The sequence below is a fragment of the Paroedura picta genome, chromosome 1, assembly GCF_049243985.1.
Source record: "Paroedura picta isolate Pp20150507F chromosome 1, Ppicta_v3.0, whole genome shotgun sequence".
Classification (NCBI taxonomy): domain Eukaryota; kingdom Metazoa; phylum Chordata; class Lepidosauria; order Squamata; family Gekkonidae; genus Paroedura; species Paroedura picta.
The window spans coordinates 79786522-79810836 of NC_135369.1; the positions used below are offsets into that span (position 1 = coordinate 79786522).

General features: G+C 47.1%; 2 protein-coding genes across 3 annotated transcripts in view; one reads left to right on the plus strand and one right to left on the minus strand.

Moving 5' to 3' along the window:
• LOC143840978 (cation channel sperm-associated auxiliary subunit epsilon-like) overlaps positions 1-18452 on the minus strand; it is a 156619-nt gene extending 138167 nt beyond the window's left edge. The window contains exons 1-3 of the mRNA XM_077344486.1: positions 18442-18452; positions 17140-17210; positions 13420-13468 (exon numbers count right to left, since the gene is read on the minus strand). The gene's annotated coding sequence lies outside the window, so the exon portion shown is untranslated. The remainder of the gene's footprint in view (positions 1-13419; positions 13469-17139; positions 17211-18441) is intronic.
• Positions 18453-18535: 83 nt separating this feature from the next.
• ADSS2 (adenylosuccinate synthase 2) overlaps positions 18536-24315 on the plus strand; it is a 47868-nt gene continuing 42088 nt past the window's right edge. The window contains exon 1 of one of the 2 annotated variants that reach the window (XM_077344506.1): positions 18536-18911. In XM_077344506.1, coding sequence (XP_077200621.1) covers positions 18744-18911 — 168 coding nt within the window. In that variant the 5' untranslated portion in view covers positions 18536-18743. The remainder of the gene's footprint in view (positions 18912-24315) is intronic. The other variant, XM_077344496.1, reaches the window with a different exon arrangement.

The following is a 24315-nucleotide window of genomic DNA, read 5'->3' on the forward strand; positions in this document are numbered from 1 at the left end:
CCAATTTACCATCTCTGCGAAGCCAAGCTACTAGAGCCCTACCTGGCCTCAGAATACCTAGCTACAGTGAGCCATGCGACGGTCACCTTTAGACTCACTCTATGCAGGCCTGCCTTTGGCTTTGACCCAAAAACTAGAGTTGGTCCAAAACGCAGTAGCGAGGGTCCTCACAGAAATACCATGGAGTTCCCACATTTGGCCCATTCTCCATCATCTACAGTGGTTGCCAATTGAATTCCGGATCAGACTAAAAGTTCTGGTAATTACCTTTAAGGCCATATGTGGTCAGGGCTCAGTGTACCTGAGGGACTTGGGAATGTTCAGCCTGGAGAAAAGGAGGTTGAGAGGGGACATGATAGCCCTCTTTAAGTATTTGAAAGGTTGTCACTTGGAGGAGGGCAGGATGCTGTTTCTGCTGGCTGCAGAGGAGAGGACACGCAGTAATGGGTTTAAACTTCAAGTACAACGATTTAGGCTAGATATCAGGAAAACGTTTTTCACAGTCAGAGTAGTTCAGCAGTGGAATAGGCTGCCTAAGGAGGTGGTGAGCTCCCCCTCACTGGCAGTCTTCAAGCAAAGGTTGGATACACACTTTTCTTGGATGCTTAGGGCTAATCCTGCGTTGAGCAGGGGGTTGGACTAGATGGCCTGTATGGCCCCTTCCAACTCTAGGATTCTATGATTCTATGACCGCCTCCCTGTCTATGCCCCTCAAAGAGCTCTACGCTGCATCACCACCAACCAGCTAATGATCCCTGGCCCTAAAGAAGTTCACTTGGGGTATTTGTGGAATGTAAGCTAAATATGAGCAGACAGTGTGAAGCATGGTAAAGAAGGCTAATGTAGCCCTGGGATGTATCAACAGAAGTATCACATCAAAATGGTAAGATTTCATAGTTCTATTGTATACCACATTGGTGAGACCGCGCCTGGAGTACTATATGCAGTTCCTGAGGCCTCACTTCAAAAAGGATGTGGACAAAATTGAGAGGGTACAAAGGAGAGAGGTGAGGATTTTCCAGGCCAAGGTACCAAGCCCTATGAGGAAAGGCTGAGAGATTTGAGAATGTTCAGCCTGGCAAAGCAGAGGTTGAGAGGGGATATGATTGCAAAAGGGAGCTCTTCCACCAGGCATTTGGTTGAGGCCAAGCAGAACCAGTCATGCCCATGAGACCACAAAGTTCAGATTGACTAAGGGCTCACCTGGTCAGAGCCAGGTGGGAGAGCCAATTATGCTTTCCCACCCTACAAATGCTTCCTGCAGATCACCCCACCCCTCATGAAGTAGGCTGTGCAGCTCACTTTCTGACAGGTCCCTGCCATTTAGATAGAGCAAGGACACAGGCACCTTGGTGGAAGGCAAAACAGAGGGGCAGAAACCTACCACAAGGAGAGCAAAGGCCACACTTTGTGGCTGACTTCTCCCAGCCTTTTCCCCAAATAGGCAGTTATTTCCTTTCACGGATCTGAAGGGGCAGGTCCAAACTGTAGGTGAAGCGCCCATTTGCAAACTGCCTCCCCCACTTTGATTAACAAGAGTGGCACACAGCCACAGTGTCTCCCACTCCTGGGAGGGGGGGACTGCAGCAGACCCTCAACTATCCATAGTTCCCCATGCACCAAGCAAGTGGGTATTTTTGGACTTGGTGGAAAGAGCTGCTGGGGCAGAAGGCTGAAGGGGATGTACTGGCCTGCCTGCCAGCCTGCCATGCAAGTTGGTAGGGCTCCTATGGCAGTATGGTTCTGAGCAATTATACCTGATGGCTGAACCTTTTCCCTGCAGGAACCAATGGCCTCAATGTAGTTAAAGAAGTTTCCTCACCACTTGCTACCAGAGTGAATATGAAGAACAAAGAAGAGAGAAAGATATGGATGCAACAGGCATAAAAGTTGGCTTGTTTTTAGACTTCACTGTCTGGAACTCAATTATATGGATTTTGGATAATGCTAATTCATAGTTTATCTTTACAACTAACATAGTGCTCACACAATGAGCACTGATGCAATAATTTCTTTGCTTTGTATCTTATGAAGTTGTTCTTGCACAGAGTAGTACAGTGGTGCAGCACGCTGGCAGGTCCATAGCCATGATGATGCACAAAAGGGCAGGGCCCTATGAAATCCATCACAAATCTCCTGCCAATGAGAGGGTGCATTTCTTTCTCTTCTTCTGCCTACTTCCCAGGCTTTGCCAATGTGGGAGCGATTCTCCTTTCCTCCCAGGTTTTGCCACTGAGAGAGTCTCTTTCCCTGTCTTTCCCTTTGCACTTTTCTATCATGAGCCAAGACTACTCTCTTGCAGGAGACAAAGAAATTGAGAAATTCTTCATTAAAGGGAGTTCAGAGTTTATTGTATCCAAGAGGGTACGTCTGGGAGCATTGTGTTAGATAAGTCTATTGCTAAGAATGACTGGTTTGTTCAGTCCCAGGATACATATAGACACTCCCTGCCCCCATCAACATTTCATTTGATGACGACTCCTTACACTTTAGTTTGCCTTCCCCTGTATGCCACGCAGACTATAGCTGCAAAGACAGTTTGGTATAGTGGTTAAGAGCAGTGGCTCCTAATCTGGCATGCCATGTTTGATTTCCCATTATTCTCCATGTGTAGGCAGCTGGATGACCTTGGGCCAGTCAGTCCTCTTAAGAGTTGTTCTGTCAGAGTTCTCTCAGCCATACCTACTGCCTAGGGTGTCTGTTGTGGGGATAGGAAGGGAAGGTGATTGTAAGCCACTTTGAGACTCCTTAGGGTGGTGAAAAACAGAGTATGAAACCTAGCTCTTCTTCTGCTTGAATACATGGCATGTAGTGAGACATTACATTAACTTTGTTTATAAATTAGTTGACTCAGTTGTGCTCTGAAGCAGATGATTCAGTCCTTTTTAACCCTTAGCTTGCTAACTCATGCTAGTGGTGAATTCCTTTGATCTACAACACTATAAAGGTAAAGGTAAAGGTATCCCCTGTGCAAGCACCGAGTCATGTCTGACCCTTGGGGTGACGCCCTCTAGCGTTTTCATGGCAGACTCAATACGGGGTGGTTTGCCAGTGCCTTCCCCAGTCATTACCGTTTACCCCCCAGCAAGCTAGGTACTCATTTTACCGACCTCGGAAGGATGGAAGGCTGAGTCAACCTTGAGCCGGCTGCTGGGATCGAACTCCCAGCCTCATGGGCAAAGCTTTCAGACGGCTGCCTTACCACTCTGCGCCACAAGAGGCTCTACACACAACACTATAGCAGAAGCTTTTTGGGAGCTCTGTTTTAGCTGCAAGTGGGGAGTATTCAAAGGTGCTTGGGCTCAAAGGGGGCAGGTAGTAGCAGCAGCCTCTGTATTCTGCCTTTCGCAAAAGAAATTATGAGCATTTTACACTGGTGCCCATGCAGTTATTTTGGTTGATGAAAACACTTGGGGCGGGGAAAGAGTTCTATATTACAAGACCACAGTGAATTGCGGTATCACAGAATTTTAAAAACACTGTAAAATGGTGATAAAAGAATGGATGCTAGCAATAATTTTGCCTTTTCTTTTAACTAGGCTAAGTGGGGAAGGGGAGTCAATCACTGTATCTGTAAATAGGAGTTCCCCCAACTTCTCTTCCAATCTGCATGAAGCAATAAAGGTGCCCTTCCACTGTATGCCAGGCAGACTGTAGCTGTGAAGGAAAAGTGTGTATACACATATTTGCTAAGGTTGCCAATCCCATGTTGGGAAATTCCTAGAGTTTTGGGGAAGGCCGGGGAGGGACATTAATCACACATAATACCATAGAGTCTATCCTCTGAAATAGTCAGGGCGATTCTGCACCCAAGTAAAAATGTGAAATACTAACCTTATGCAGATAGGTTTTTTTTTTTTTTGACGTTTTCCATGACATCGTATGCATCCAGCAACCCAGCAGCAAACTGGCAGCTAAATCCTCCATTTTAAAACGATAGTTGGGGAAAGTGGATTCTCCCAACCAGCTAGCGCTGGCAGAAGGAGAGCAAGCAGCAAGCCACATGCCAAGGACATGTGAGTAACCAATGTGGGCAAAGTAGCGTGATCTCCATCTCCAGTGCCTGCCCTCAAGTCCACCTCCCTCTCCCTTCTACCTCCCTCTCCCTTTTTTTGAGCAAAGAGCCTGGAGCAACGAATATGAGTTGCTATGGCCAGGCGTAGCCAAGAAATATTTCCACTACCAGTTAATGCACAAAGCATGCCTCTCAGCCCCCATTCCCAAAAAATCATGAAAGAAATTACTGTTCTTGAGCTTCAAGGCTGTGAGGTGACATTAGAATAAGCACTATGCATCTGTGATTAGATGCATAGGTGTTGCAGTGGACAAGTTTCACTTTGCAGCGGTAGCTGTCAGCTCCTCTGGCTTGATCCCCGCTGGGCTTCAGCACTGAAGTTGAGGTCACGGCAAAGAAAAGGTTGAAAACCACTGATTTGATATTTCTTCTCTTTCTTATATCAGTCAATCTGTCTGGCTGGAGTTTTTTGTTTCACTTTTACAAATACTGGTATACTGGGTCATGACATACTGGTGAAATAATTCAATTTGCCACATTCCTTGTAGTATTGGCCTAGAACCAAACATTTCTCCTTTAATTTTTCATGAAGTCTCCCACAATAAATATATCTTACACTGGGTATGCTACACTGACTAGTTGTTTCCTCAACCAGCTATTTCACTGCATGTATTTCAGAATGTGCAGTATTCTCCAGGACCTTCACTCTTTCTCTAGATGTCGGGAACCCGCTTGCTAACTGAAAAAACAGGGTGCCCCTTTGAAGAAAACGTCACGCCAGGCCTGGTGAACGATACAACAGGAACAAGCTTTATTTCAGCAACGTGGAGTCCGCTGGTATGGAGTAAGAGCTTCCACCGAACTCCAGGTGGAAGCTCCCTTTTATACAAAACCCACCTCCTTAGGCTGTATTGCCCCACCCAGTACTTGCGGAGGGAACATGCTGATACAATCATGACTCATGCACATATGCGAGGTTTTCCGGGGTTCCTGATGGCCCATTTTCCTGGAACAAAGGGCCATCTCCGGGCCCTTGTCAAAAGGTGGAGGGGGACATTGAGGTTCTTTAGCGGCCATTGCCACCTCAACGATCGGGTGGGGCGCCCAGCTGCCGGCTTGCCTATGATCACCATGCCCTACCTCCGTGATCGCGGGCGCCTCTGATGGCGGGGTTCGGTCCGGTTCCCAAGCCACCAAGGACCGAACCACGACATTCTGCCCCCCCAAAGGTCCATTCTCCAACCCCCCGGGACGGCCAGGATACCGCTTGTGGAAACGTTCAGTGAGTCGGGGCGCAAGGACGTCCGCTGCCCAGACCCATTCCCGGTCCCCCAAAGCGAAGTCCTTCCATTCCACGAGGTACTGCAACTTCCCCCTGTGGAGTCTAGAGTGCAGGATATCCGCCACCTCGTGGTGCTCCCCCCCCGGCAGGACCTCGGGCGCTGGCGGGGGAAACACGGGGTGCCAAACGTCACCGTCCGGAGTTTTTTTTAGAAGGCTCACGTGAAAGACGGGATGGATGTGCCGGAGGTTCTTGGGGAGCTTGAGCTTGACCGAAACTTCGTTGATCGGGGCCAAGACCTCGAAAGGCCCCAAAAACCGAGGGCCTAGCTTCTTGCTGGGCAAATTCAACCGTAGGTTCCGGGTGGAAAGGTAAACTCGATCCCCCGGTCGGATCTCCTCAGCTGGTCGTCTCTTCCGGTCGGCGTCCTCTTTCTGCGCTGCCTTGACTTTGTGGAGCTGCTCCTGCAGCGACTTCCAGCAGCTCCCGGCACGCTTCCCCCACTCGCGAAGGTCGGCCGATTCCCGGGCGGGGACCTCTCCAAGCTCCGGGAAGTGTCTCAGGTCTGTCCCGTAGACGACGGCAAAAGGCGACATCTCCGTGCTGCTGTGGTCTGCGTTGTTGTACGCGAACTCGGCCAGGGGGAGCAGGGGCACCCAGGTGTCTTGATGATAGGAACCGAAACACCGCAAGTACTGCTCCAGTACTTGATTAACCCGCTCGGTCTGCCCGTCCGTCTGGGGGTGGTAAGCGGAGCTCAGCCCTTGCTCGATGTCTAACAGGCGCAGGAAAGCTTGCCAAAACCGGGACACGAATTGTGAGCCCCGATCGGAAATCACCTTGTCCGGCAGCCCGTGCAGTCGGAACACGTGATCCAGGAACATCCGAGCCAACTGTGAAGCACTGGGGACACTGGCGCAAGGAATGAAATGGGCCTGTTTGGAAAATAGATCTACCACCACCCAGATCACCGTTTTCCCCTTGCTGGGAGGCAAGTCTGTTATAAAGTCCATGGAGATCACTGACCACGGCCGGGTCGGGACCTCGAGCGGGTGCAGCAGACCTTTCGGCTTGCCAACCCCCGGCTTGCAGGTCAGGCAGACAGGACAACCACTGACGTAAGCTTTTGTGTCCCACCGCAGACTGGGCCACCAAAACCGCCGCCGGGCCAACTTCCAGGATTTTACGAAACCGAAGTGCCCGGCGGTCTTAGCATCGTGGCAGAGGCTGAGGGCTTCCCGTCGTAGCCCTTCCGGGACGTAGACAGCCTCCCCCCTCCGCCAGAGACCGGAGTCCAAAATCAAAGAGTCCCGGAGCTCAGCCAGCTCCTCGTCTGTCCCGTAGGCTGCCACTAGGCGGTCTCGGAGCGGGGCGGTCGCCGGGTCGGGCTCCCATTCCTCCCTGGCCCGACGCCTAGTGACGACCCCCCGTCCCAGCTGCTCCTCACCAAACACGGACCTGGTGCAGGGAGCGTACCCCTCCCCATAATGCGGCAGACGGGAGAGGGCGTCCGCGAGGAAATTCTCTTTGCCGGGGATGTGACCAAGCTTGAAATTGTACCGCGAAAAGAACTCCGCCCACCTCATCTGCTTGGCGTTCAGGGATCGCGGTTGCCGGAGCGCCTCCAGATTCTTGTGATCTGTCCAGACCTCGAACGGCTCCTCTGTTTCCTCCAGCCAATGCCGCCATTCGGTGAGGGCGAACTTAATCGCAAACGCCTCCTTCTCCCAGGTAGACCAGTTCCGCTCCGTTTCGGCGAATTTTCGTGAGAGGTAGGCCGCCGGCCTCAGCTGTCCCGCCTTGTCTCGCTGCAGGAGAACCGCCCCGGCTGCTGCGTCGCTGGCGTCGACTTGTACCACCATCGGCTGGGTTGGGTCGACGTGCAGTAGCGTGGGCTCAGACGCGAAAGCTTGCTTGAGGGCCAGGAACGCTGCCTCCGATTTCTCATTCCAGCCGAGCGCTGCGCTGGGCCGCGTGGCGCGAGGACCTCTCCCCTTGGTACCTAGCAAGTCCGTGAGGGGAGCCACTACGGAGGAGTATCTGGGGATGAAGCCTCTAAAAAAGTTAGCAAACCCCAGGAAGCTTTGTAGCTGTTTCCGGGTGCGGGGCCTTTCCCAGGCCAGCACCGCCTGCACCTTCTCGGGGTCCATAGCTATGCCCTGGGCTGAGATGCGGTAGCCCAAATAGTCCAGGGAGGGACGGTGGAATTCGCACTTAGCCAGCTTCACGTATAGGTGGTTTGCCAGCAGGCGCTTTAACACCTCCCTCACCAGGGTCACGTGCTCTTGGGGATCTTGGCTGTAGATCAGGACGTCATCCAAATAAACAACCACCCCCTGAAACAGAAGGTCCTGCAACACCTCATTAATTAGACTCATGAAAACCCCAGGTGCCCCGCTTAAACCGAACGGCATCACTTTAAATTCGAATTGTCCCAATTGACAGTTAAACGCTGTTTTCCACTCATCCCCCTCCCGGATGCGTACCCGGTAGTACGCCTCCCTTAGGTCCAGCTTAGTGAACAGAGTCCCTTTGCCCAGCCGGGCCAGCAAATCCGGGATCAGCGGGAGGGGGTAAGCGTTCCCCGCTGCGATGGCGTTGAGGCCCCGGTAGTCCTGGCACAGCCGTCGGGACCCATCCTTTTTCCGGACGAACAAGACTGGAGCTCCCATGGGACTGGAAGCGGGCCGGATGAAACCTCGGGCCAGATTTTTACCCAAAAACTCCCGGAGGTCCTTGAGCTCACCCTCACTCATCTTGTAGATGCGCCCTTTGGGTAGTACCGCCCCCTCTGGGATGTTGATAGCGCAGTCCGTGCGGCGGTGTGGGGGTAGCTCGTCCGCTTCCCGCTCGCTGAAAACGGCTGCGAGGTCTCGGTACTCTGGCGGGACCTCGGGCTCTGGTTTCTCCTGCTGCGCCGCCCGCCGCTCCCCTGGGACGCGCCGCCGTCCTCTTGTGGCTGGAATTCTCGTGGGGGACCCGATGCCGTGCACCCACCGTCAAGTCGAACTTCAGGGTCCCCGCCCGCCAGTCCACCACGGGGTTGTGTTCCTTCAGCCAATCCAGGCCCAACACCGCCCGATATCCCGCTACGGGGACCTGGATCAGCCACCGCAGCTCTTGGTGGTCCCCTATGTGGATGGCGATAGGACCCACCTCCTCCCCGAAAGGTCCCCCCTGAATCGGGCTGCCGTCCATCTGGACGAAAACCAGGGGAACCTTCCGAATGCGCTTCGGTAGCCCCAAAGCCCGGGCTATCTGGGGGTGGACCATGCTGTGGTCGCATCCAGAGTCCAAAAGAGCCTCCCCCACCCAACTTAGTCCGTTCTCCGGGTTCCGGAGCTCTAAAATTACCACGTTCGGAGGTCGCGCCTCATGCTGTAGGGGTTTTCCCTCGCACCGCGGGACCTGCTGCCCGGCGCCGTCTACAGCAGGTCCTGGCCGTTTCCCGTCGCCTGGGCACTTCCCGGTTCGTTGCGGAGGTCCTCCGCCCGGCGTGCCTGCTGGGGGCGTGTCGCACCTCCCCCCTGGGAGAGCCCGCGGTCCTCCCCCCCTTGCCGTTGGCACGCTGCTGCGAAATGTCCTGACCCCCCGCATTTCAGGCACAGACCTTCCCGGCGTCTCCTTTCCCGCTCGGGGTTCGGGGGTCGTTTGGGGCGAGAGTTGTCGGGGCCCGGTCTCGGCGCCTCGGCTGACCCGCCTTTGGCCTCCCGGGGGGGTGCGGCGGCCCAACCCAGGCTGGCTTCCAGCTTGGCGACCACAAAACACCACCCCTCCAGTGTAGACAGATCTTCTTCCGTCCCCTTGATCACGGCCCATTCCCTGAGCTTCGGGTTAAGGCCCTCCCGGAAGTACTCGATTTGGGTCTCCTCGTTCCAGGAGAACACCTTGCCTGCTTCCCTCCGGAAAATGTCTATATAGTCCATAACCCCCCTAGTACCCTGTCGAAGTCTCTTGATCCGACTCTTTGCCTTGTCCTCAGCCTGGGGGTCCTGGAATCGTCGGCGGAGCGCGACCACGAAGTCCTGCAGGTCCCGAGTTGCCGGGTCGCCGCGCTCGGCCAACCCTAGGTACCACTGACCCGCCTTGCCCTGGAGACACGAGGCCACCCCCCAGACCAAGTCCTCGGAGTCCTCATACCGGTCTCCATACCTCCGGGCATGCGTCAGCGCGTGGAGGAGGAACTGCGGGAGGTCGTCCGGCGTCCCGTCGAAACGCGCCTTAAGCTCTGGGGGGGAACGTTTTGGAGAGTAGTCCGACCCCCTCCGGATCCGGGATTCTCGGCGTCCGCCGTCTCGTCCTGCTCCGCTCCACCGGCTACCAACTTGCCCAACGACGCCGTGCCGCTCCCTGCCTTGCACGTCGCTCCTGCGTTGGTCCGGCTCTCGCCGCCCCGTCGGCTCACCCGCTCCCCCGAGATCCTCTGCTGTCTCGCCTCTCCGCTGGCCGTCTCGCCTACTCGGGACTGAAAACTGCTCCGGGTCGGGGTCCGGGGCCCGCTCACCAGTGCCGGGCTCGTCCTCGTCGCTGGAGACGTCCTCACTCGACGCGATCCCCTCCGCCGTTGTATTACCAGTCCCTCCGGGCCCGGCCCGAGCTTGCTCACGGGCTTCAGCTGCCTGCAAGCGCCTGGCCAAGTCCGCCATGGCCCGCCGCAGGTCCTCTAGGGATTCCTCAGGTCTTACCGGGCGAAGCGCCTGCCTCAGCTGGGTGTCCCAGGTTGGGGCCAACCCCCCAGACCTCGGCGCGCTCCCCGCCGTGCTTGGGAACCCCATGGCCCGGCGCCTTCCCTTGGCCGCCGCTGCCGAGGGTCTCGGGGTCCCGGACAGCTGCTCCTGGCCCCCCGATTTTCGGAGGAAATCTCCCGGGGACATTAAACTCATGTTCCCGGGGTTCGTGGGGGTCGAGACCGCCCCGTTGCTTGAAAACGCCATCTCTGGATCCGTCCCGATAAGCGCTCGGATGCGATGCCGACCCTGGAGTTCGGTGGGAAGCTCTTACGATGTCGGGAACCCGCTTGCTAACTGAAAAAACAGGGTGCCCCTTTGAAGAAAACGTCACGCCAGGCCTGGTGAACGATACAACAGGAACAAGCTTTATTTCAGCAACGTGGAGTCCGCTGGTATGGAGTAAGAGCTTCCACCGAACTCCAGGTGGAAGCTCCCTTTTATACAAAACCCACCTCCTTAGGCTGTATTGCCCCACCCAGTACTTGCGGAGGGAACATGCTGATACAATCATGACTCATGCACATATGCGAGGTTTTCCGGGGTTCCTGATGGCCCATTTTCCTGGAACAAAGGGCCATCTCCGGGCCCTTGTCAAAAGGTGGAGGGGGACATTGAGGTTCTTTAGCGGCCATTGCCACCTCAACGATCGGGTGGGGCGCCCAGCTGCCGGCTTGCCTATGATCACCATGCCCTACCTCCGTGATCGCGGGCGCCTCTGATGGCGGGGTTCGGTCCGGTTCCCAAGCCACCAAGGACCGAACCACGACACTAGAGGCCCCAAGTATGTTCTGCTTTTCCCACATCAAGTCATCATTCTAGTGTGAGATCAGCTTGTCTAAGTAGTCCCTCTTGCAGAGAATGATCGTAGGTTCTACAGACTATTATATCTCTCATCAAAGAATCAGTTAAGTTTCCAAAGTTACATGCTGCTGCTCCAAATTAGCAATGAGACCATTATTCCTAGTCAGTTTCTCAGCAGCAGCCAACAATGTTTGCTACAATGCAAATGTTTTAACATTTTTTAGTTTGATACCATCTCTTCTTGGGACTTATCTTGCTTTTTGTTAAAATGTCTGTAAATGATTATTTAAGTAATTATTACAGTATTAAGATATATATAAGAGCCCTTTAATTTGACTTATTGGGAACACCTGTCTTGCACCTGCTTGTTGGTAAGAGAGCTTAAAATATGTATGAGTTTATGTTTGATTTGGGTACATATTAATGAACCCCATTATATTGTGAACAGTAAGCCCAAGTGATACTTTGAGGTATGCTTATTCATTATTATTAATTCTCTACCATTACAGTATCAACTGTCTTAATTGTGACTACAACTTTCCAAGTACAGACTGTTACCTTTTTATTTTGTTTCAGATAGATAGTTATGCATTACTCAATAATTTAAAGCTTTCACCATAACTGAGGTTATACATAATTGTATAAGATTTATAGATTGCTACTGTGTATAAATTGTAAACTATATTATTATTATTTATAGAAAGTAATCACTGAGGAAGGTTTCCTGGAAAACGGGTACTTTACCTGAGACCACGTTTTGATTACTTCTATTAACCTTTGAACATATGATTACATTAAAGTATTTTGTAAAAATTCATTATTTTGAAAATAAAACCACATCAAGAATAATTTTTGGACTTTTAAATACATTTATTAGTCAGCCAACAGATTTCCTTTTTCGATTCAGTTTGACACTTTGAGGAATCAATGATTCTTCTTGCTAGTGTCCTTAAGGCAGTAACATAAGAATCCAATTTCACTGCTGGGTTGCACTCTAGTGAGAAATCTCTGCCTCTCAGTAGCTCCATTTCTCTAAGATGAGCAGTATGTATCTATGGTTGTTAACACTGCTGGGAGATTAGAATCTTTGCTTACTTTGAGAGTGCTGCACACTTCTCTAATTTGTTCCCCCAACAGGTAAAATAAAAGCTTTACTTCCCTGGCAATATCCTGTGCTGTTATGGGCAGTTCTGTATACAATGACTATCACTGAGCTAAATTCCTGTCAACGAAGTCCAGATGGTTTCTGACAAGTGACCAAGGATGCTTTTTGCAGTAATTTGTTTTCTCCTGTTACCACCATGTTACAATATTGAGAGGGCATAAAAAAACAGTTGTGCTTTACTGAATTGATAAATGTAAGCCAAGAGAGGAGGAGCTCTGTTCCCCTTAGAACCCTTCCCTCTAGAAACATAGTTCCATTTTTCATGATACGAGGGTGATCAGGCCTCTGCCTGAATCCACTAGCATGACTTTTCGCCATACACAAGGGTGGGAGACAGAAACAAATACAGGCAGTAAGTTCTTGAATATACAAACCATATTCATTAAGTTAACATCAAGGAAATTCAAAAGCATCTCACAACATTACACTCACCCACATTCATACAATGTTTCCATGCATACGTAAGCTGGCTTTAGCCATTGATACAATTCAAATTGGAGAATCTCAACAGGTACAGAGGGAGACTCTGCCACTCCCTTGCCCTTTGCTGTTTTTATATTTATTTGTGTCTCAGGCTCTGCATGGTTTACACCTTCCTCTTTTGTAGGAATGGTTGGAGAGGGGGGGGGAATCAGTCAAGACCAGGAGGATGGTGCACAACTCTCTTGAAAAAGTAGCCTTCTACTTGGGACCTGCTGATGAAAACATCTCTTTTCCCTCTAATCAGAAGGTTGCAGTGGACTGATTCTGGAAAGTTGGTAGGATCTGATCCAGGGGCATTATCAGTATACTGGCCAGAGGTAGTCAAGACTCTGCAGCAGAAGTGAGGCAGTAACCCACGCAGTGTCCCTTTGAGTTCCTTGCAAATGAAAAAAGTATTTTCTGCTTTTGTAGCTTGTATTCACTGCAAACAAATGGAACATACTGGACTTCACATGGCTTTCAGATGGTCACAATCATTCCAAGGCTCACTTACCCACACATTCATATTTTCACCCTAGCATTCTATAAAACAAAGATCACTTACATTGGGTACAAACTAGCACTACATGTTGGCTAAAAAGTATACATTCAAGAATGGATAATTTTAAAAAGGTATCAATTTAAAACTCTAGTTTCTTACAAGGGCACAAGTCTATTTTGCATATAACTTGAAAGCCCTTCTTTCTAATTTCATGTTCACTGAGAAGAGGAATGCATAGAGAACATTTTCAAGGCATTGTGTTTCATTAATACTTCCCGGGTTTATTACCACGTCTACATATTTTCTTGATAGAGGGATCTAGGGATGATCACTGGAATATATGCTTAAATTTGCAGCTAATTAATGCTGTATCAACACAGCTATCAAAACAAAATTCAGTGACATTAATGCAATAGTCTGAGAAATAGATCAAAATATTAATTTTGAATGTTAAGTACTTACAGTAGTACTTGTAGTCAACAGAATATAATGTTCTACAGACGTTCTATATCTGAAAAAAATACAAAAAAAACAGACTTCAGAACCAAACTAGGTGCATTGTGCTCTATACAATACTACTATAGTAAAATAAGTACAATTTCTAGAATTTTTGAAACTGTTGGAGAAAAGAGTGGGGGTAAGAAAAAAATTGACATTTCAGAGAAAACTGAAATATATCCAACATTAAATTTCTTATCAAGCCTAAATTTACTTTAAGGAATTCACATCATAAAATACATAATTTATAACCAGGTATGAGTACCCAGCTTGCTGGGGGGTAAATGGTAATGACTGGGGAAGGCACTGGCAAACCACCCCGTATTGAGTCTGCCATGAAAACGCTAGAGGGCATCACCCCAAGGGTCAGACATGACCCGGTGCTTGCACAGGGGATACCTTTACCTTGATGCTAAGCAAAATAAATAAAAGGAAATTTAATAACTACTTACATTCCATGACATATCTGGTATTTCGTAGTTGCATGACACCCTGCCCCCTGCAAACATCTTTAGCATCAATCCCATATGTGTTCCTTCACTGACAATGTATATAAACCAGTAAGTATCAAAGGACTTACCAAAATTTCCCTAACAAATGAATACCCAAAGAAACAACTCAGACCCCTTCCTACATGGGCTTCTGAGTCCTTAGTCAATCTGGGTGCCAGGATCTGGGGCTCAAGCTCACAAGAACCTGGACCCTCTAGTCAAAGTATTATCAGACCAAAGAGCTAGCATGTTTTCCCTGTCAGATACCTTACTGAGAGATGAACACAATTCCTAAATTCTCCCAGTCACAAAGACACCAGTATGGCCTTCTATCATGATAACTGTCACAGCCATTTCCTGCCCTTCTGCCTCCCATCCACAATATCAGGTGTTATAAAATGACAGCTATAACTTTTTAAAATGGAAACAATCCATCTCATATTATATCTTCCTCTTTTCCTTTCTTCAGCTTTTCAAGTGAGTCTTGTCTTTGCATGATGTGACCAAAGTACAATTTAGTTATTTTAGCTTCTAGAGGGAATTCATGCTTGATTTGATCTAGAACCCACTTTTTTGACTTTTTGGTGGTCTAGTAAAACACTTCTGCAAGCCCACAATTCACATTAATCAATTTTCTTCCTATCAGTTTTCTTACTTGTCCAACTTTCACATCCATATTGTACTCAAATCAGTCTTCAGCCATCTGAGCTATAACATGCAAAGAAATCCCCTGGCTAGCAAGCAGCAAACTCATGCATTTTGGGTATGTTAAAATTTTTGGGATCGTAAGTCTTGGTATACCAAGGTCCAGATCAACATTTGTAAAAGCAAGGAGAAAAAGACGGGGTTGTTATTTCATAAACAGAAAGAGACCAAGTTAATCTATGCAAGTAGAAAAACAGCTATGACAATTACAAAAAGGAAAAAACATGGTCAATGAAACAAACAAAAAAACGTTTCCTAGAACAACTGCTGCCTACTGAGGAATAAAACCAGAAGGGCTCCTGGAGAGAAGTCTGCCTCCTATATCTTCTCTGCATTTTGTCATAACAATGCGGCCTCCCACAACAGTTACTAATCGTAAGTATGAACATTGATGGGGAGACAACCAGGCAGGGGGACAACCAGTAGGAGTAGTAATACATTAGCATTCCATCAGTATTATATCACAGCAATGTAATCTACTGCGAGAGTATGGCATAACTAGATCATGAATGCTGTCACATGTTAATGCCATAATAATGTGGTATTCTGATTCGGTGCTTTATCTATGCTATATTTATCCTCTGATCTATTATTGTTTGTAGTGATCTTATTCAATTTTAAAATGGCTTCTGCTAGTTTAGCTTGACCAGAGTTTCAGGGGCTGTTAACTCAAATAGACCTGTCTTCTGAATTTATGATAGAGGAATTAGCAATTCTAGGAAACAAACAATGCAAGAGGCACAATGAGTGAGATACTCTACCAGTGTATACGAAGAGTGTATCTGGACAGAAATCTTAGGTAGAGACATTTCTTAAAAATTAATAAAAAGATTTTTATTAAAACAAATAAAAAGGGTCCCTAACAATATACATTCAATTTAAACTAAAGCAACCATATAGAAAGTAAAGAGATGATTGGATGCAATAGGGGTAGAATTTGAGTCAGAAAAAATATATTTACTCAACCAAGAAGAGAAAGGTCTGGAAAGAGAAGCTCACCAGTAAGCGGGGTTTGTGAGAGTGGGAACTGCAGAACTCCAGAAGAATCAACATTTTTTACAATAATAATGCAGCTGATGGGCAAACCCCTCCCCCTCCCCTGTTCTTAGGATGAAGTATAATAATATAGACTTCTAAAATCTAACGTGTGTGTACTGGTCTTTTAGTATGTGTGTAAAATGGTCTTTTAGTATGTGGGGAAGAAATGGGGGAACTGACAGATTTTATTTTCCTGGGCTCCAAGATCACTGCAGATGGGGACTGCACAAAGAAATTAAAAGGCGCTTGCTCCTGGGGAGGAAAGCTATGGCAAATCTAGACAGCATCCTAAAAAGCAGAGACATCACCCTGCCAACAAAAGTGCATCTAGTCAACAGTATGGTCTTCCCAGTTGCAATGTATGGCTGTGAATGTTGGACCATAAGGAAGGCCGAGCGTCAAAGAATTAAGGTATTGAACTCTGGTGCTGAAGAAGACTCTTGTGAGTCCCTTGGACTGCAAGGTGAACAAACCGGTCAGTCTTAGAAGAGATAAGCCCTGACTGCTCTTTAGAAGGCCAGATCATAAAGATGAAACTCAAATACTTTGGCCACCTCATGAGAAGGAAGGACTCCCTGGAGAAGAGCTTAATGCTGGGAGCGATTGAGGGCAAAAGAAGGGGACGACAGAGAATGAGGGCAAAAGAAGGGGACGACATTTCTAAAATGGAGTCACTGAAGCAGTTGGTGCAAACTTAAATGGACTTTGAGAAATGGTAGAGGACAGGAAGGCCTGGAGGATCATTGTCCATGGGGTCGCGATGGGTCAGACACGACTTTGCAACTAACAACAATAACATATATATATACATATCTACACCTATACTTATACGTATATCTAAAATCTATATATAACTTTAGTGGTGAAAAGACTCATAGCCTACTTGATTGGCTGTTTGGCTGTCTGTCCTATGAATGGACAGCCAGTCAGGTAGGCTGTTTCGCCTCTGGCCACCTCCTCCTCAAACTTCTTCCATCAGGATGAAGAGCCAGCCCGCTCTACTGACCTACTTCCAGAAGATAAACATGCCGGAGAGCAACTTCTGGTGATGAACTGGTGGTAAAGAAAATGATTGCAACCTTCTGATTGATCATAAAGTTATTAGAGATTGGCTATAATTCTACACCCTGTCCTGGTTCAAGTCTTTGGTTCTGACTAGGCAGAGAAAACAGCCTGTTCCTCTCTGGAATGTAGTTTTTGATAAACTCTCTCACAAGACAAAATTTTATTTTATAACTGAGATAGTACTTCTCAAGGCTGGAGAAATAGAAGAGTGTGTCACTACCGTTTATGTAAACAATTGGGCGGGAGAGGGAGATAATGGAAGCAGCTTCTCAGAACCTGTCAGCAACTTTTCGGAGAGCTGGCTTGGTGGCTGCAGGGTAGTCTCATGGGATGTCCAAGGGGGGTGGAGACCACAGGTTATTGCTTTGATCTGTAAGGGCATCACCTTTCCTTGCCTCCAATGGGAATCTCATTGTTCTCTGCACAGATTTGGGAACTACTGTGTCTATATTTCTTCTGCAGTAAAAATATAAAAAGTTTTTTTTCTTAGTGTGATTCATTGGTGATAACCAAAAGAATCCCGCTTTGGCCATTTGGCTATCACTGGGAAGAAGTGAGAGCCTGGGACGTGGCCCAGCCTTGACGCTGCCCATTGGGGAGGGGGCAGGAAGACCTCACAAATGCTATGCTTTGCCCCAACTGGGGTAGTGCTGGCATGTACAGGCTGCTCTAAGGGCTGCTGTACTCTTGGGTGGCCCTCGGAAGCCTTGAACATGACACATGCTGCCTTAATTGGGGTGGCGTTCCGTGTTTGTAGGCCCTCTGAGGGCCCCTGACCCCTGGAGCAGCCTCTGCATGCCCACGCTGCCCAAGTCACAGATGTGCACAGTGTTTGCGGAGCCTCTAAGGGCCTTTGGGGTGGCCTAGGTATGCTGCTGCAGCCCCAGTTGGGGCAGCATACAGTGTTTGCACGGGTGGCCTCTGCACACTACCGGTGCCACCCCAGTCAAGGTAGTGTGCAGTGTTTGTGAGGCTTCCAAGGTCCACTGGCACTTTGAGTTAATAAAGGGGTGAGAGTTACACTTCTTAATTTCTAAAATATTGTTCTTGAGTGTCTTTAATCCATCCCACTGCTTTCTGCGGGACTCCTGTTTGCTTAATGCCTCTTCTGGCCTGTTCCAGGGTCTGTAGGTTTTTTGATCTGGTAAGGGTTAATAAAGATGTCGGGTTTCTGCCTTTTCATTTCTAAAATATTGTTCTCAGGTGTCTGTAATGTGTCTCGCTGTCTAATACCTGTTCCCTGTCCCTTAAAAAAAAAACATTCAACTTATCTTAACCTAAAAATTAGACTGCTTAACGTTTTAGAAGTTGAAAGCCCCCAAGGCTTCCCTTTTAATTTCAGCAGTCTTTTAGCGAACGTTATGATTGCTATTCTCCCACTCGTCCTCTTAGGATAGGCTGCTCCCCCTGCCGCCCTTTACCTCCACACAGCCTGGCAGCCGCTCAGCCACAGGCAAAGCCATAGGAGCCCAGCGGCCCCAAGCCGGCGCGAAAAGCGCGCCATCAGTCTTGCCCAATGAGCACTTCCTAACCGCCTTCGGCAACCGTCGCCGTCTCGCGCTGGGAGACTCGCAGCCAATAGCTGCTCCAGCGGTCAAACTTCGGCAAACACTAGTCGCCTCTCCTCACTGAATAACCCGCCCCCTTCCTCTGGGTAAGTATGGACAACGGCAACTCCACATCTCACGGCTTTTAGCTGGCGCGTTCCTTGAAACTTGCCGCATTGTAACCTGGGAAATGTAGTCCGGTGCGGAAAACCATGAGGCTCCGCTCTTTTCATTCTATGCAGATAAGGGGTGGGTTTATTGACCGGCGTAGGAGGAGAATGTCAGTAAGAGGCCGATAGGCGGCGAGAGCAGTTGTCTGCGGTAACAGCATCTCCTGTATGAGAGGAAGAAGTCCTTGGTGGCGGACTCGGGTGCGCCGCCTTCTCCTCCGTCTCTCGCATGTGTCCTAAGAGCAATAGGGGAGTCCTTGCCTGCGGGAGCCATGTCTGAAAACGGCTCCTCGTCCGCCCCCATCCCCAACGGAGAGCGCGCCTCCCGGCACCCTGGCAACAAAGTGACCGTAGTGCTCGGGGCACAATGGGGTGACGAGGGCAAAGGAAAAGTGGTGGATCTGCTGGCGCAGGACGCGGACATCGTCTGCAGGTGCCAGGTGAGGAAGTGACCGGGCTGAGCGTGGAATCACCTTGAGCCGCCCCCATCCCCGAGACGAGCCCTCCGCGCCCAACAGCACCTCCCGAGCCTTTCTCCCCCGTGGGTTTCTATAGTAACTACCGCGCGCTTTTTTAGGCGCTCCGTAACCCGCCGCCCTCGCTGTGGCTTGCAGCCGGCCGCCGACTCTTTATTTTCTCCAGCGCGTTTCCTTCTTCCCTGTTTCCCCTTGCAGCCGGCTCCTCTGAGACGCCTCCCTCTTTGCGTGGCGGCTCTCTGCGTTGTGACCGTGAGGCTGGCCAGATGCTGGGTCTGCCTCCCATCACCATGTTTTCTGATGAAGGCAGCTCCCGCGCCGGTCTGCGGGGCCGTTACGGCCATTTCCCGCCTGAGGAGGGTGCGGGGCGGTTGCGCCGCCAAGCCAAGAGCCGCCGGTTGCCGCCTTCGGGCGACTGCAGTGCAGCATTGGCTTCCTTTGCGCCTCCGGCTGGGAAACCGTATTGTGGTGTAGTAGAGGGCAAACTTGTATGTGGGGGCTAGAGGCCAGTGGCGAGGTGTTTTGTGGCTGCCCCACCCGGAAGCTTTCTTCTTTTAGCCGCGTCCTGTGTTCACGGTGGGAGAAAGACGAAAATCTAGTCTTTTGAATGAAGTTGGCATTGTGAATATCGTTCTTTGGCCTCCCACCTTTCCTCTCACGCCCTAAAAAAATATTTATTTTATTTATTTATATTTATACACCGCCCTCCCCGGGGGCGCAGGGCGTACATTAATTTTTTACTGTGTGTATAAACAAGTCTTTAATTTAAGGGCCTTTGATTTTTTTGTTTGTTACTGATTTGGCTTGTTATGTATATAAAATAGAGATATATACTTATATTCCCCTATGTCGATAATACTGTATAATAATGCAATATATAGGACACTACGATTACAAATTTTCGTGAAAGTAATAATTATACACCTGTTGTCTTGATTAGAGTTACTTAAACCAAGTCAGTCAGTCTAAAGATGGGTATATTTACAAGCTTCAGCAGAACTCTTTCCAAGCCTTTGGCCTGGGATCCCAAAGATCAAACTGTTTCATGCTTATGGGTTTTCAGTTTCTAGAGCCCCTTATATTCCATTGATGACTGCTGTCAAGGTATTCGCCAATGTGAAAAGGGTATAATCGGTTAGGGTGGGAATGAGCCTGTTGCAGAAATCCACACACAGTTTTAAATTGCAGACTTCTTGCTTCATGCATATTTAAATGGGAAAATATTTCTAAGTCTTAAGAACTGCAGTTAAATATTTCCATGCTTAAGGATAGATAACAAGATATCTCAAATTTATACTGATATAAAATCAAAATAAATCTATATATTTTAATATCTGATAGTATTAGGTAGCAAAAGTGTGATTATTGTCAAGTTTTGCCCTTTTATCAAAGCTATATACTGTGTTTCTTGTTTATCAGCCATAAATACCTATTTGGAAGTTCCATTATTATATTTGAAATCAACGTTTGATGGGCATTGCAGCATAGTTTTGTAAAAGGAAATTCCATTAAAAAAATTTTTACGAAGGAATTTCTACATTTAAAAAGTAAATTGACTTTTTGTTAAACCATACAAATCACCACAGTTGTGTGTGATTGTTCAAAGTTCCCTTTATACATTTAGTTTATTTCAGCAGTAAGGTTTATGATTCAAAGTTTAAGAGTCAATTAAATATTTTTGCAGAAAGACTGCAATTTATGTTGAAAACTGTGGTTTTCATTACTGAAATGTGAAACATATATACTCTGGGTTTTCACAAAGCAAGTCTCACAGTGGTATCTTTAGTGTTGCACTCTTATAAGCCCATTAACTTAAATGGCCTCAGAAGAGCAACTTGACTTGGAATGTTACTGCTTGTATGAAGCATACACTTTTAAGTATTAATGTTGTTACTTGATAGATACTACTGAAGGAAAATTAAGTAGATACTACTGGAAGAAATTTAAGTGGATTCTGAACAGGAGTTGCAAAGGAGTACTTGAAAAATTGCTGAAAAGCAGGGTGCTTCCTAATGCTGCCAAATATGTTCAAATATTCTTTTGGGTACTTTGTTCTTTGTTCTGAGGTCTCAGCTCCAATTAAGAGCAACTCTCCAATATCTTGGGCAGAACAGGGCTGTAGTACATGTAGTATGCATTTCCAGGGATCCTGCATTTCCAGGGGTCCAGCACTGTGCCTACCCCTAATGGAACAGGACTGTAGCCTCTACTCCCTGTTTTCCCTCTTTAAGGACACTCAGAGTGACATACCTTTCCACTGTGCTCCCACCCCAGCAATTGTACTCCGCTAGGGCCCTGTGAAGAGCCTCTTGTGGCACAGAGTGGTAAGGCAGCCGTCTGAAAGCTTTGCCCATGAGGCTGGGAGTTCGATCCCACAGCCGGCTCAAGGTTGACTCAGCCTTCCATCCTTCTGAGGTCGGTAAAATGAGTACCCAGCTTGCTGGGGGGTAAACGGTAATGACTGGGGAAGGCACTGGCAAACCACCCCGTATTGAGTCTGCCATGAAAACGCTAGAGGGCGTCACCCCGAGGGTCAGACATGACCCGGTGCTTGCACAGGGGATACCTTTACCTTTTTTAGGGCCCTGTGAGTCCTTAAATTAACTCCAGTGCTATGGGCCCAGCAAATCTTTAAACCAATCCTGGGGTAGATAACTTTCCCAGATCTACCTAAGATCCTCTACCATGAGTACCTAGATCCTTCTGGTGCTCTGCTGTGAACAATGTTCCTCTTTCGAGATTGTGGACATCTTCTGGAATGGAGAGAAACTTTACTAAAGGTTCTGTTATTGCTCATTCTCAGAGGGTAGGGTATTAGCATAAGAATACATGTTGATTTTGTCTTAAGTAATTGGGATGGTTTTCTTTGGTACACTTAAATAGCTATTGTGTTTTAGCTGATATTTTTGGTTAATAGCATTATTTATTTGTATTATGCATATAAGCCCACACTTTTCAGACAGGAAAGTTGCAGGAACTATAAAATGAGTTCAGAAAGCCCAAATGGATTTCAGTCTTGTCCATTAAACAGTAGAACATACTAATGCCCTCCAAAATATATTGAAAATGAGGAGAGATCCATGATCTTTTTGTACTGTGGCACTAGGGTCAGCTGTTCAAAGAAAATGGTAACACAAGCCTTTTGTGTGAGTTTAAGCAGGTATTTGGATCTCAGCCCATGCCTTATTTCCATCTGCTTTAGGGATAAACAGGTCAGTCCTACTTAGAAGGAAGGTTTGCTTATTTCAAAGGAACAACCTAGTAGGTTTGTGTATGATTGCACTTGTAAACCTAGAGAACAGTGTGTTGTGTAGAAAATTTTATGAGGGTGCAAGTTGTTTACTGGGATGATTTAGATTTGAATTCCGGAATGAATTTTGGCAGAAATTAGTCAGTACAGAGTTTGACCCAAAGACTTGCAGAGTTTCACGTATTACTAAAATTATTGTTATACCATCATGGGAATTCTAGAAAAGGATATTACAGCTTTCATAGATATTTTCATTACAGGCAGGGATTTTTTAAATGGTTGTGTGTCACTGGTTAAGAATGCATGGGCAGTTTGAATCCAAATTTATTTATTTTATTCATCCCTTAGAACAAGAAGGCACAAATAACGTCCTGATATGATGCCTTGTCTAAACATTGTCCAAGGCCAGACCTTTCTAGCTTCAGCAACATTTTTTGTATCTTCAGACTATGGTCTCATAATAGTTTGTAATGGAGAAATGTTTACCATTTGCCTGTGATTGCTTTCTTGATATGGATAAGTTTTTGGATTCATCAACTTTACTTTAGAAGCAATGATAGATTAGTTTAAACTGCCACATAAGTGATAACTGCCTCTTTGTAGGTTTATTGTGTCTTAGTTTATGTTGTTAGATAATGGATTGGTTTGATATCTGTCAGACAGACCCATTATAGGTGATCAAATGGTAACTTACAAGCTCTTGTTGAGATAGGTCATCAGTACTAAACGTACTTATTAAAACTAGCATGGACCACGTGTTTCAAAATTGAATATTGGTGGAATCCTGAAATCTGAAGAATTTTACCAGCCCTAAGCAGAAGTGAGGCCTAAATAAAATTGATGCGATCTTCAATAGGAAAGTAAATCGTTAAACATTTCAAATAAGGGTGGCTCTAATATTTTTTTAGTATAAATGTTTGCCAAGGCTTGCAAAACTGTCAGAATTACCCTTATATTCCTGAATCATTTTTGCTTGCAGAATCTGTTTTCTTTTGCTGGTGTTACTGTTAATCATCTGTCCACAAGACTGACACTGAAGCACATTGACATATTAATTTTTAAAAACAAATATTTTAAAAATAAATATGTAGTACTGTTTTTTCGAAGTAGAATGAGAGCCTGTTAATTTTTAAATGATAAATTTTAATAGCAAATGATTGCTTTAGTAAATTAAATTTACATCCCTAATCTCCCAAACATTTTATGTGGATTGGAAATATTTGTCCTGCTTGGCAAGAATTGGATACAAATAGTATCATATAATGATCGTATTTTTCTTGTTATCCACTGCAGCTTTTTTCCAGTGCAAAATACATTTACTTGGGAGAAAATGTTTCTGTTTTCAGAGTAACTTGATTTGTACATAAATATGTTTAGGCCTTATAATTAGTTCACCTATGTGGCTTTGTCACAAAATTTCCTACATCTAATCCTGAGACTATTACTCAACAATACTTGTAGATAGAAAATAGTATTTTGCTATATTCAATTACTATACTTCCTATGTTTGTAGCAGTATCACAATTATTAGCTTAGTTTCCAGTCATGAATCTACAAGTTTCTTATGTTGCAATTTGTATATTTCATGAACAAGTTTGCATACTTGCCTGCTCACTATCTTAATGGCTTGCATGCCTGCCTGCACACTATATGAGCCCTTGGGAAGGATGGTATAAACATTTAATAATTAAATTAAATATATTAGTTAGAAAATAAACCACATCTTATAGTCCAAAATCTTTGGTCATACAGTTCACATACTTTTTGTAACAACTTGTATCAGCTTAGGGACAGCTTAGGGACAAAAATTGCAAGGATATTAAACAGGATCATTGATATGGAGGTTACAGTCCTTGGCATAGTGTTGCCAGGTTCCTCCTGGTCACTGGCAGGATAATGGGGGTGGGTGGGGGGGTTGCCAGTGCATGTTGGAAAACTCCTGGAGATTTGGGGATGGAACCTGGAGAGAACTGGATCCTTAATTGTGTACATTGCCATAGTATCCAGTCTCCAAAGCATACATTTTCTCCTGGGGAAGTGATCTCTAGTCTGGAGATCAGCTGTAATTTCGGGGGATAACCAGATCCGACCTGGAGGCTGGCACCCTTATCTATGCAC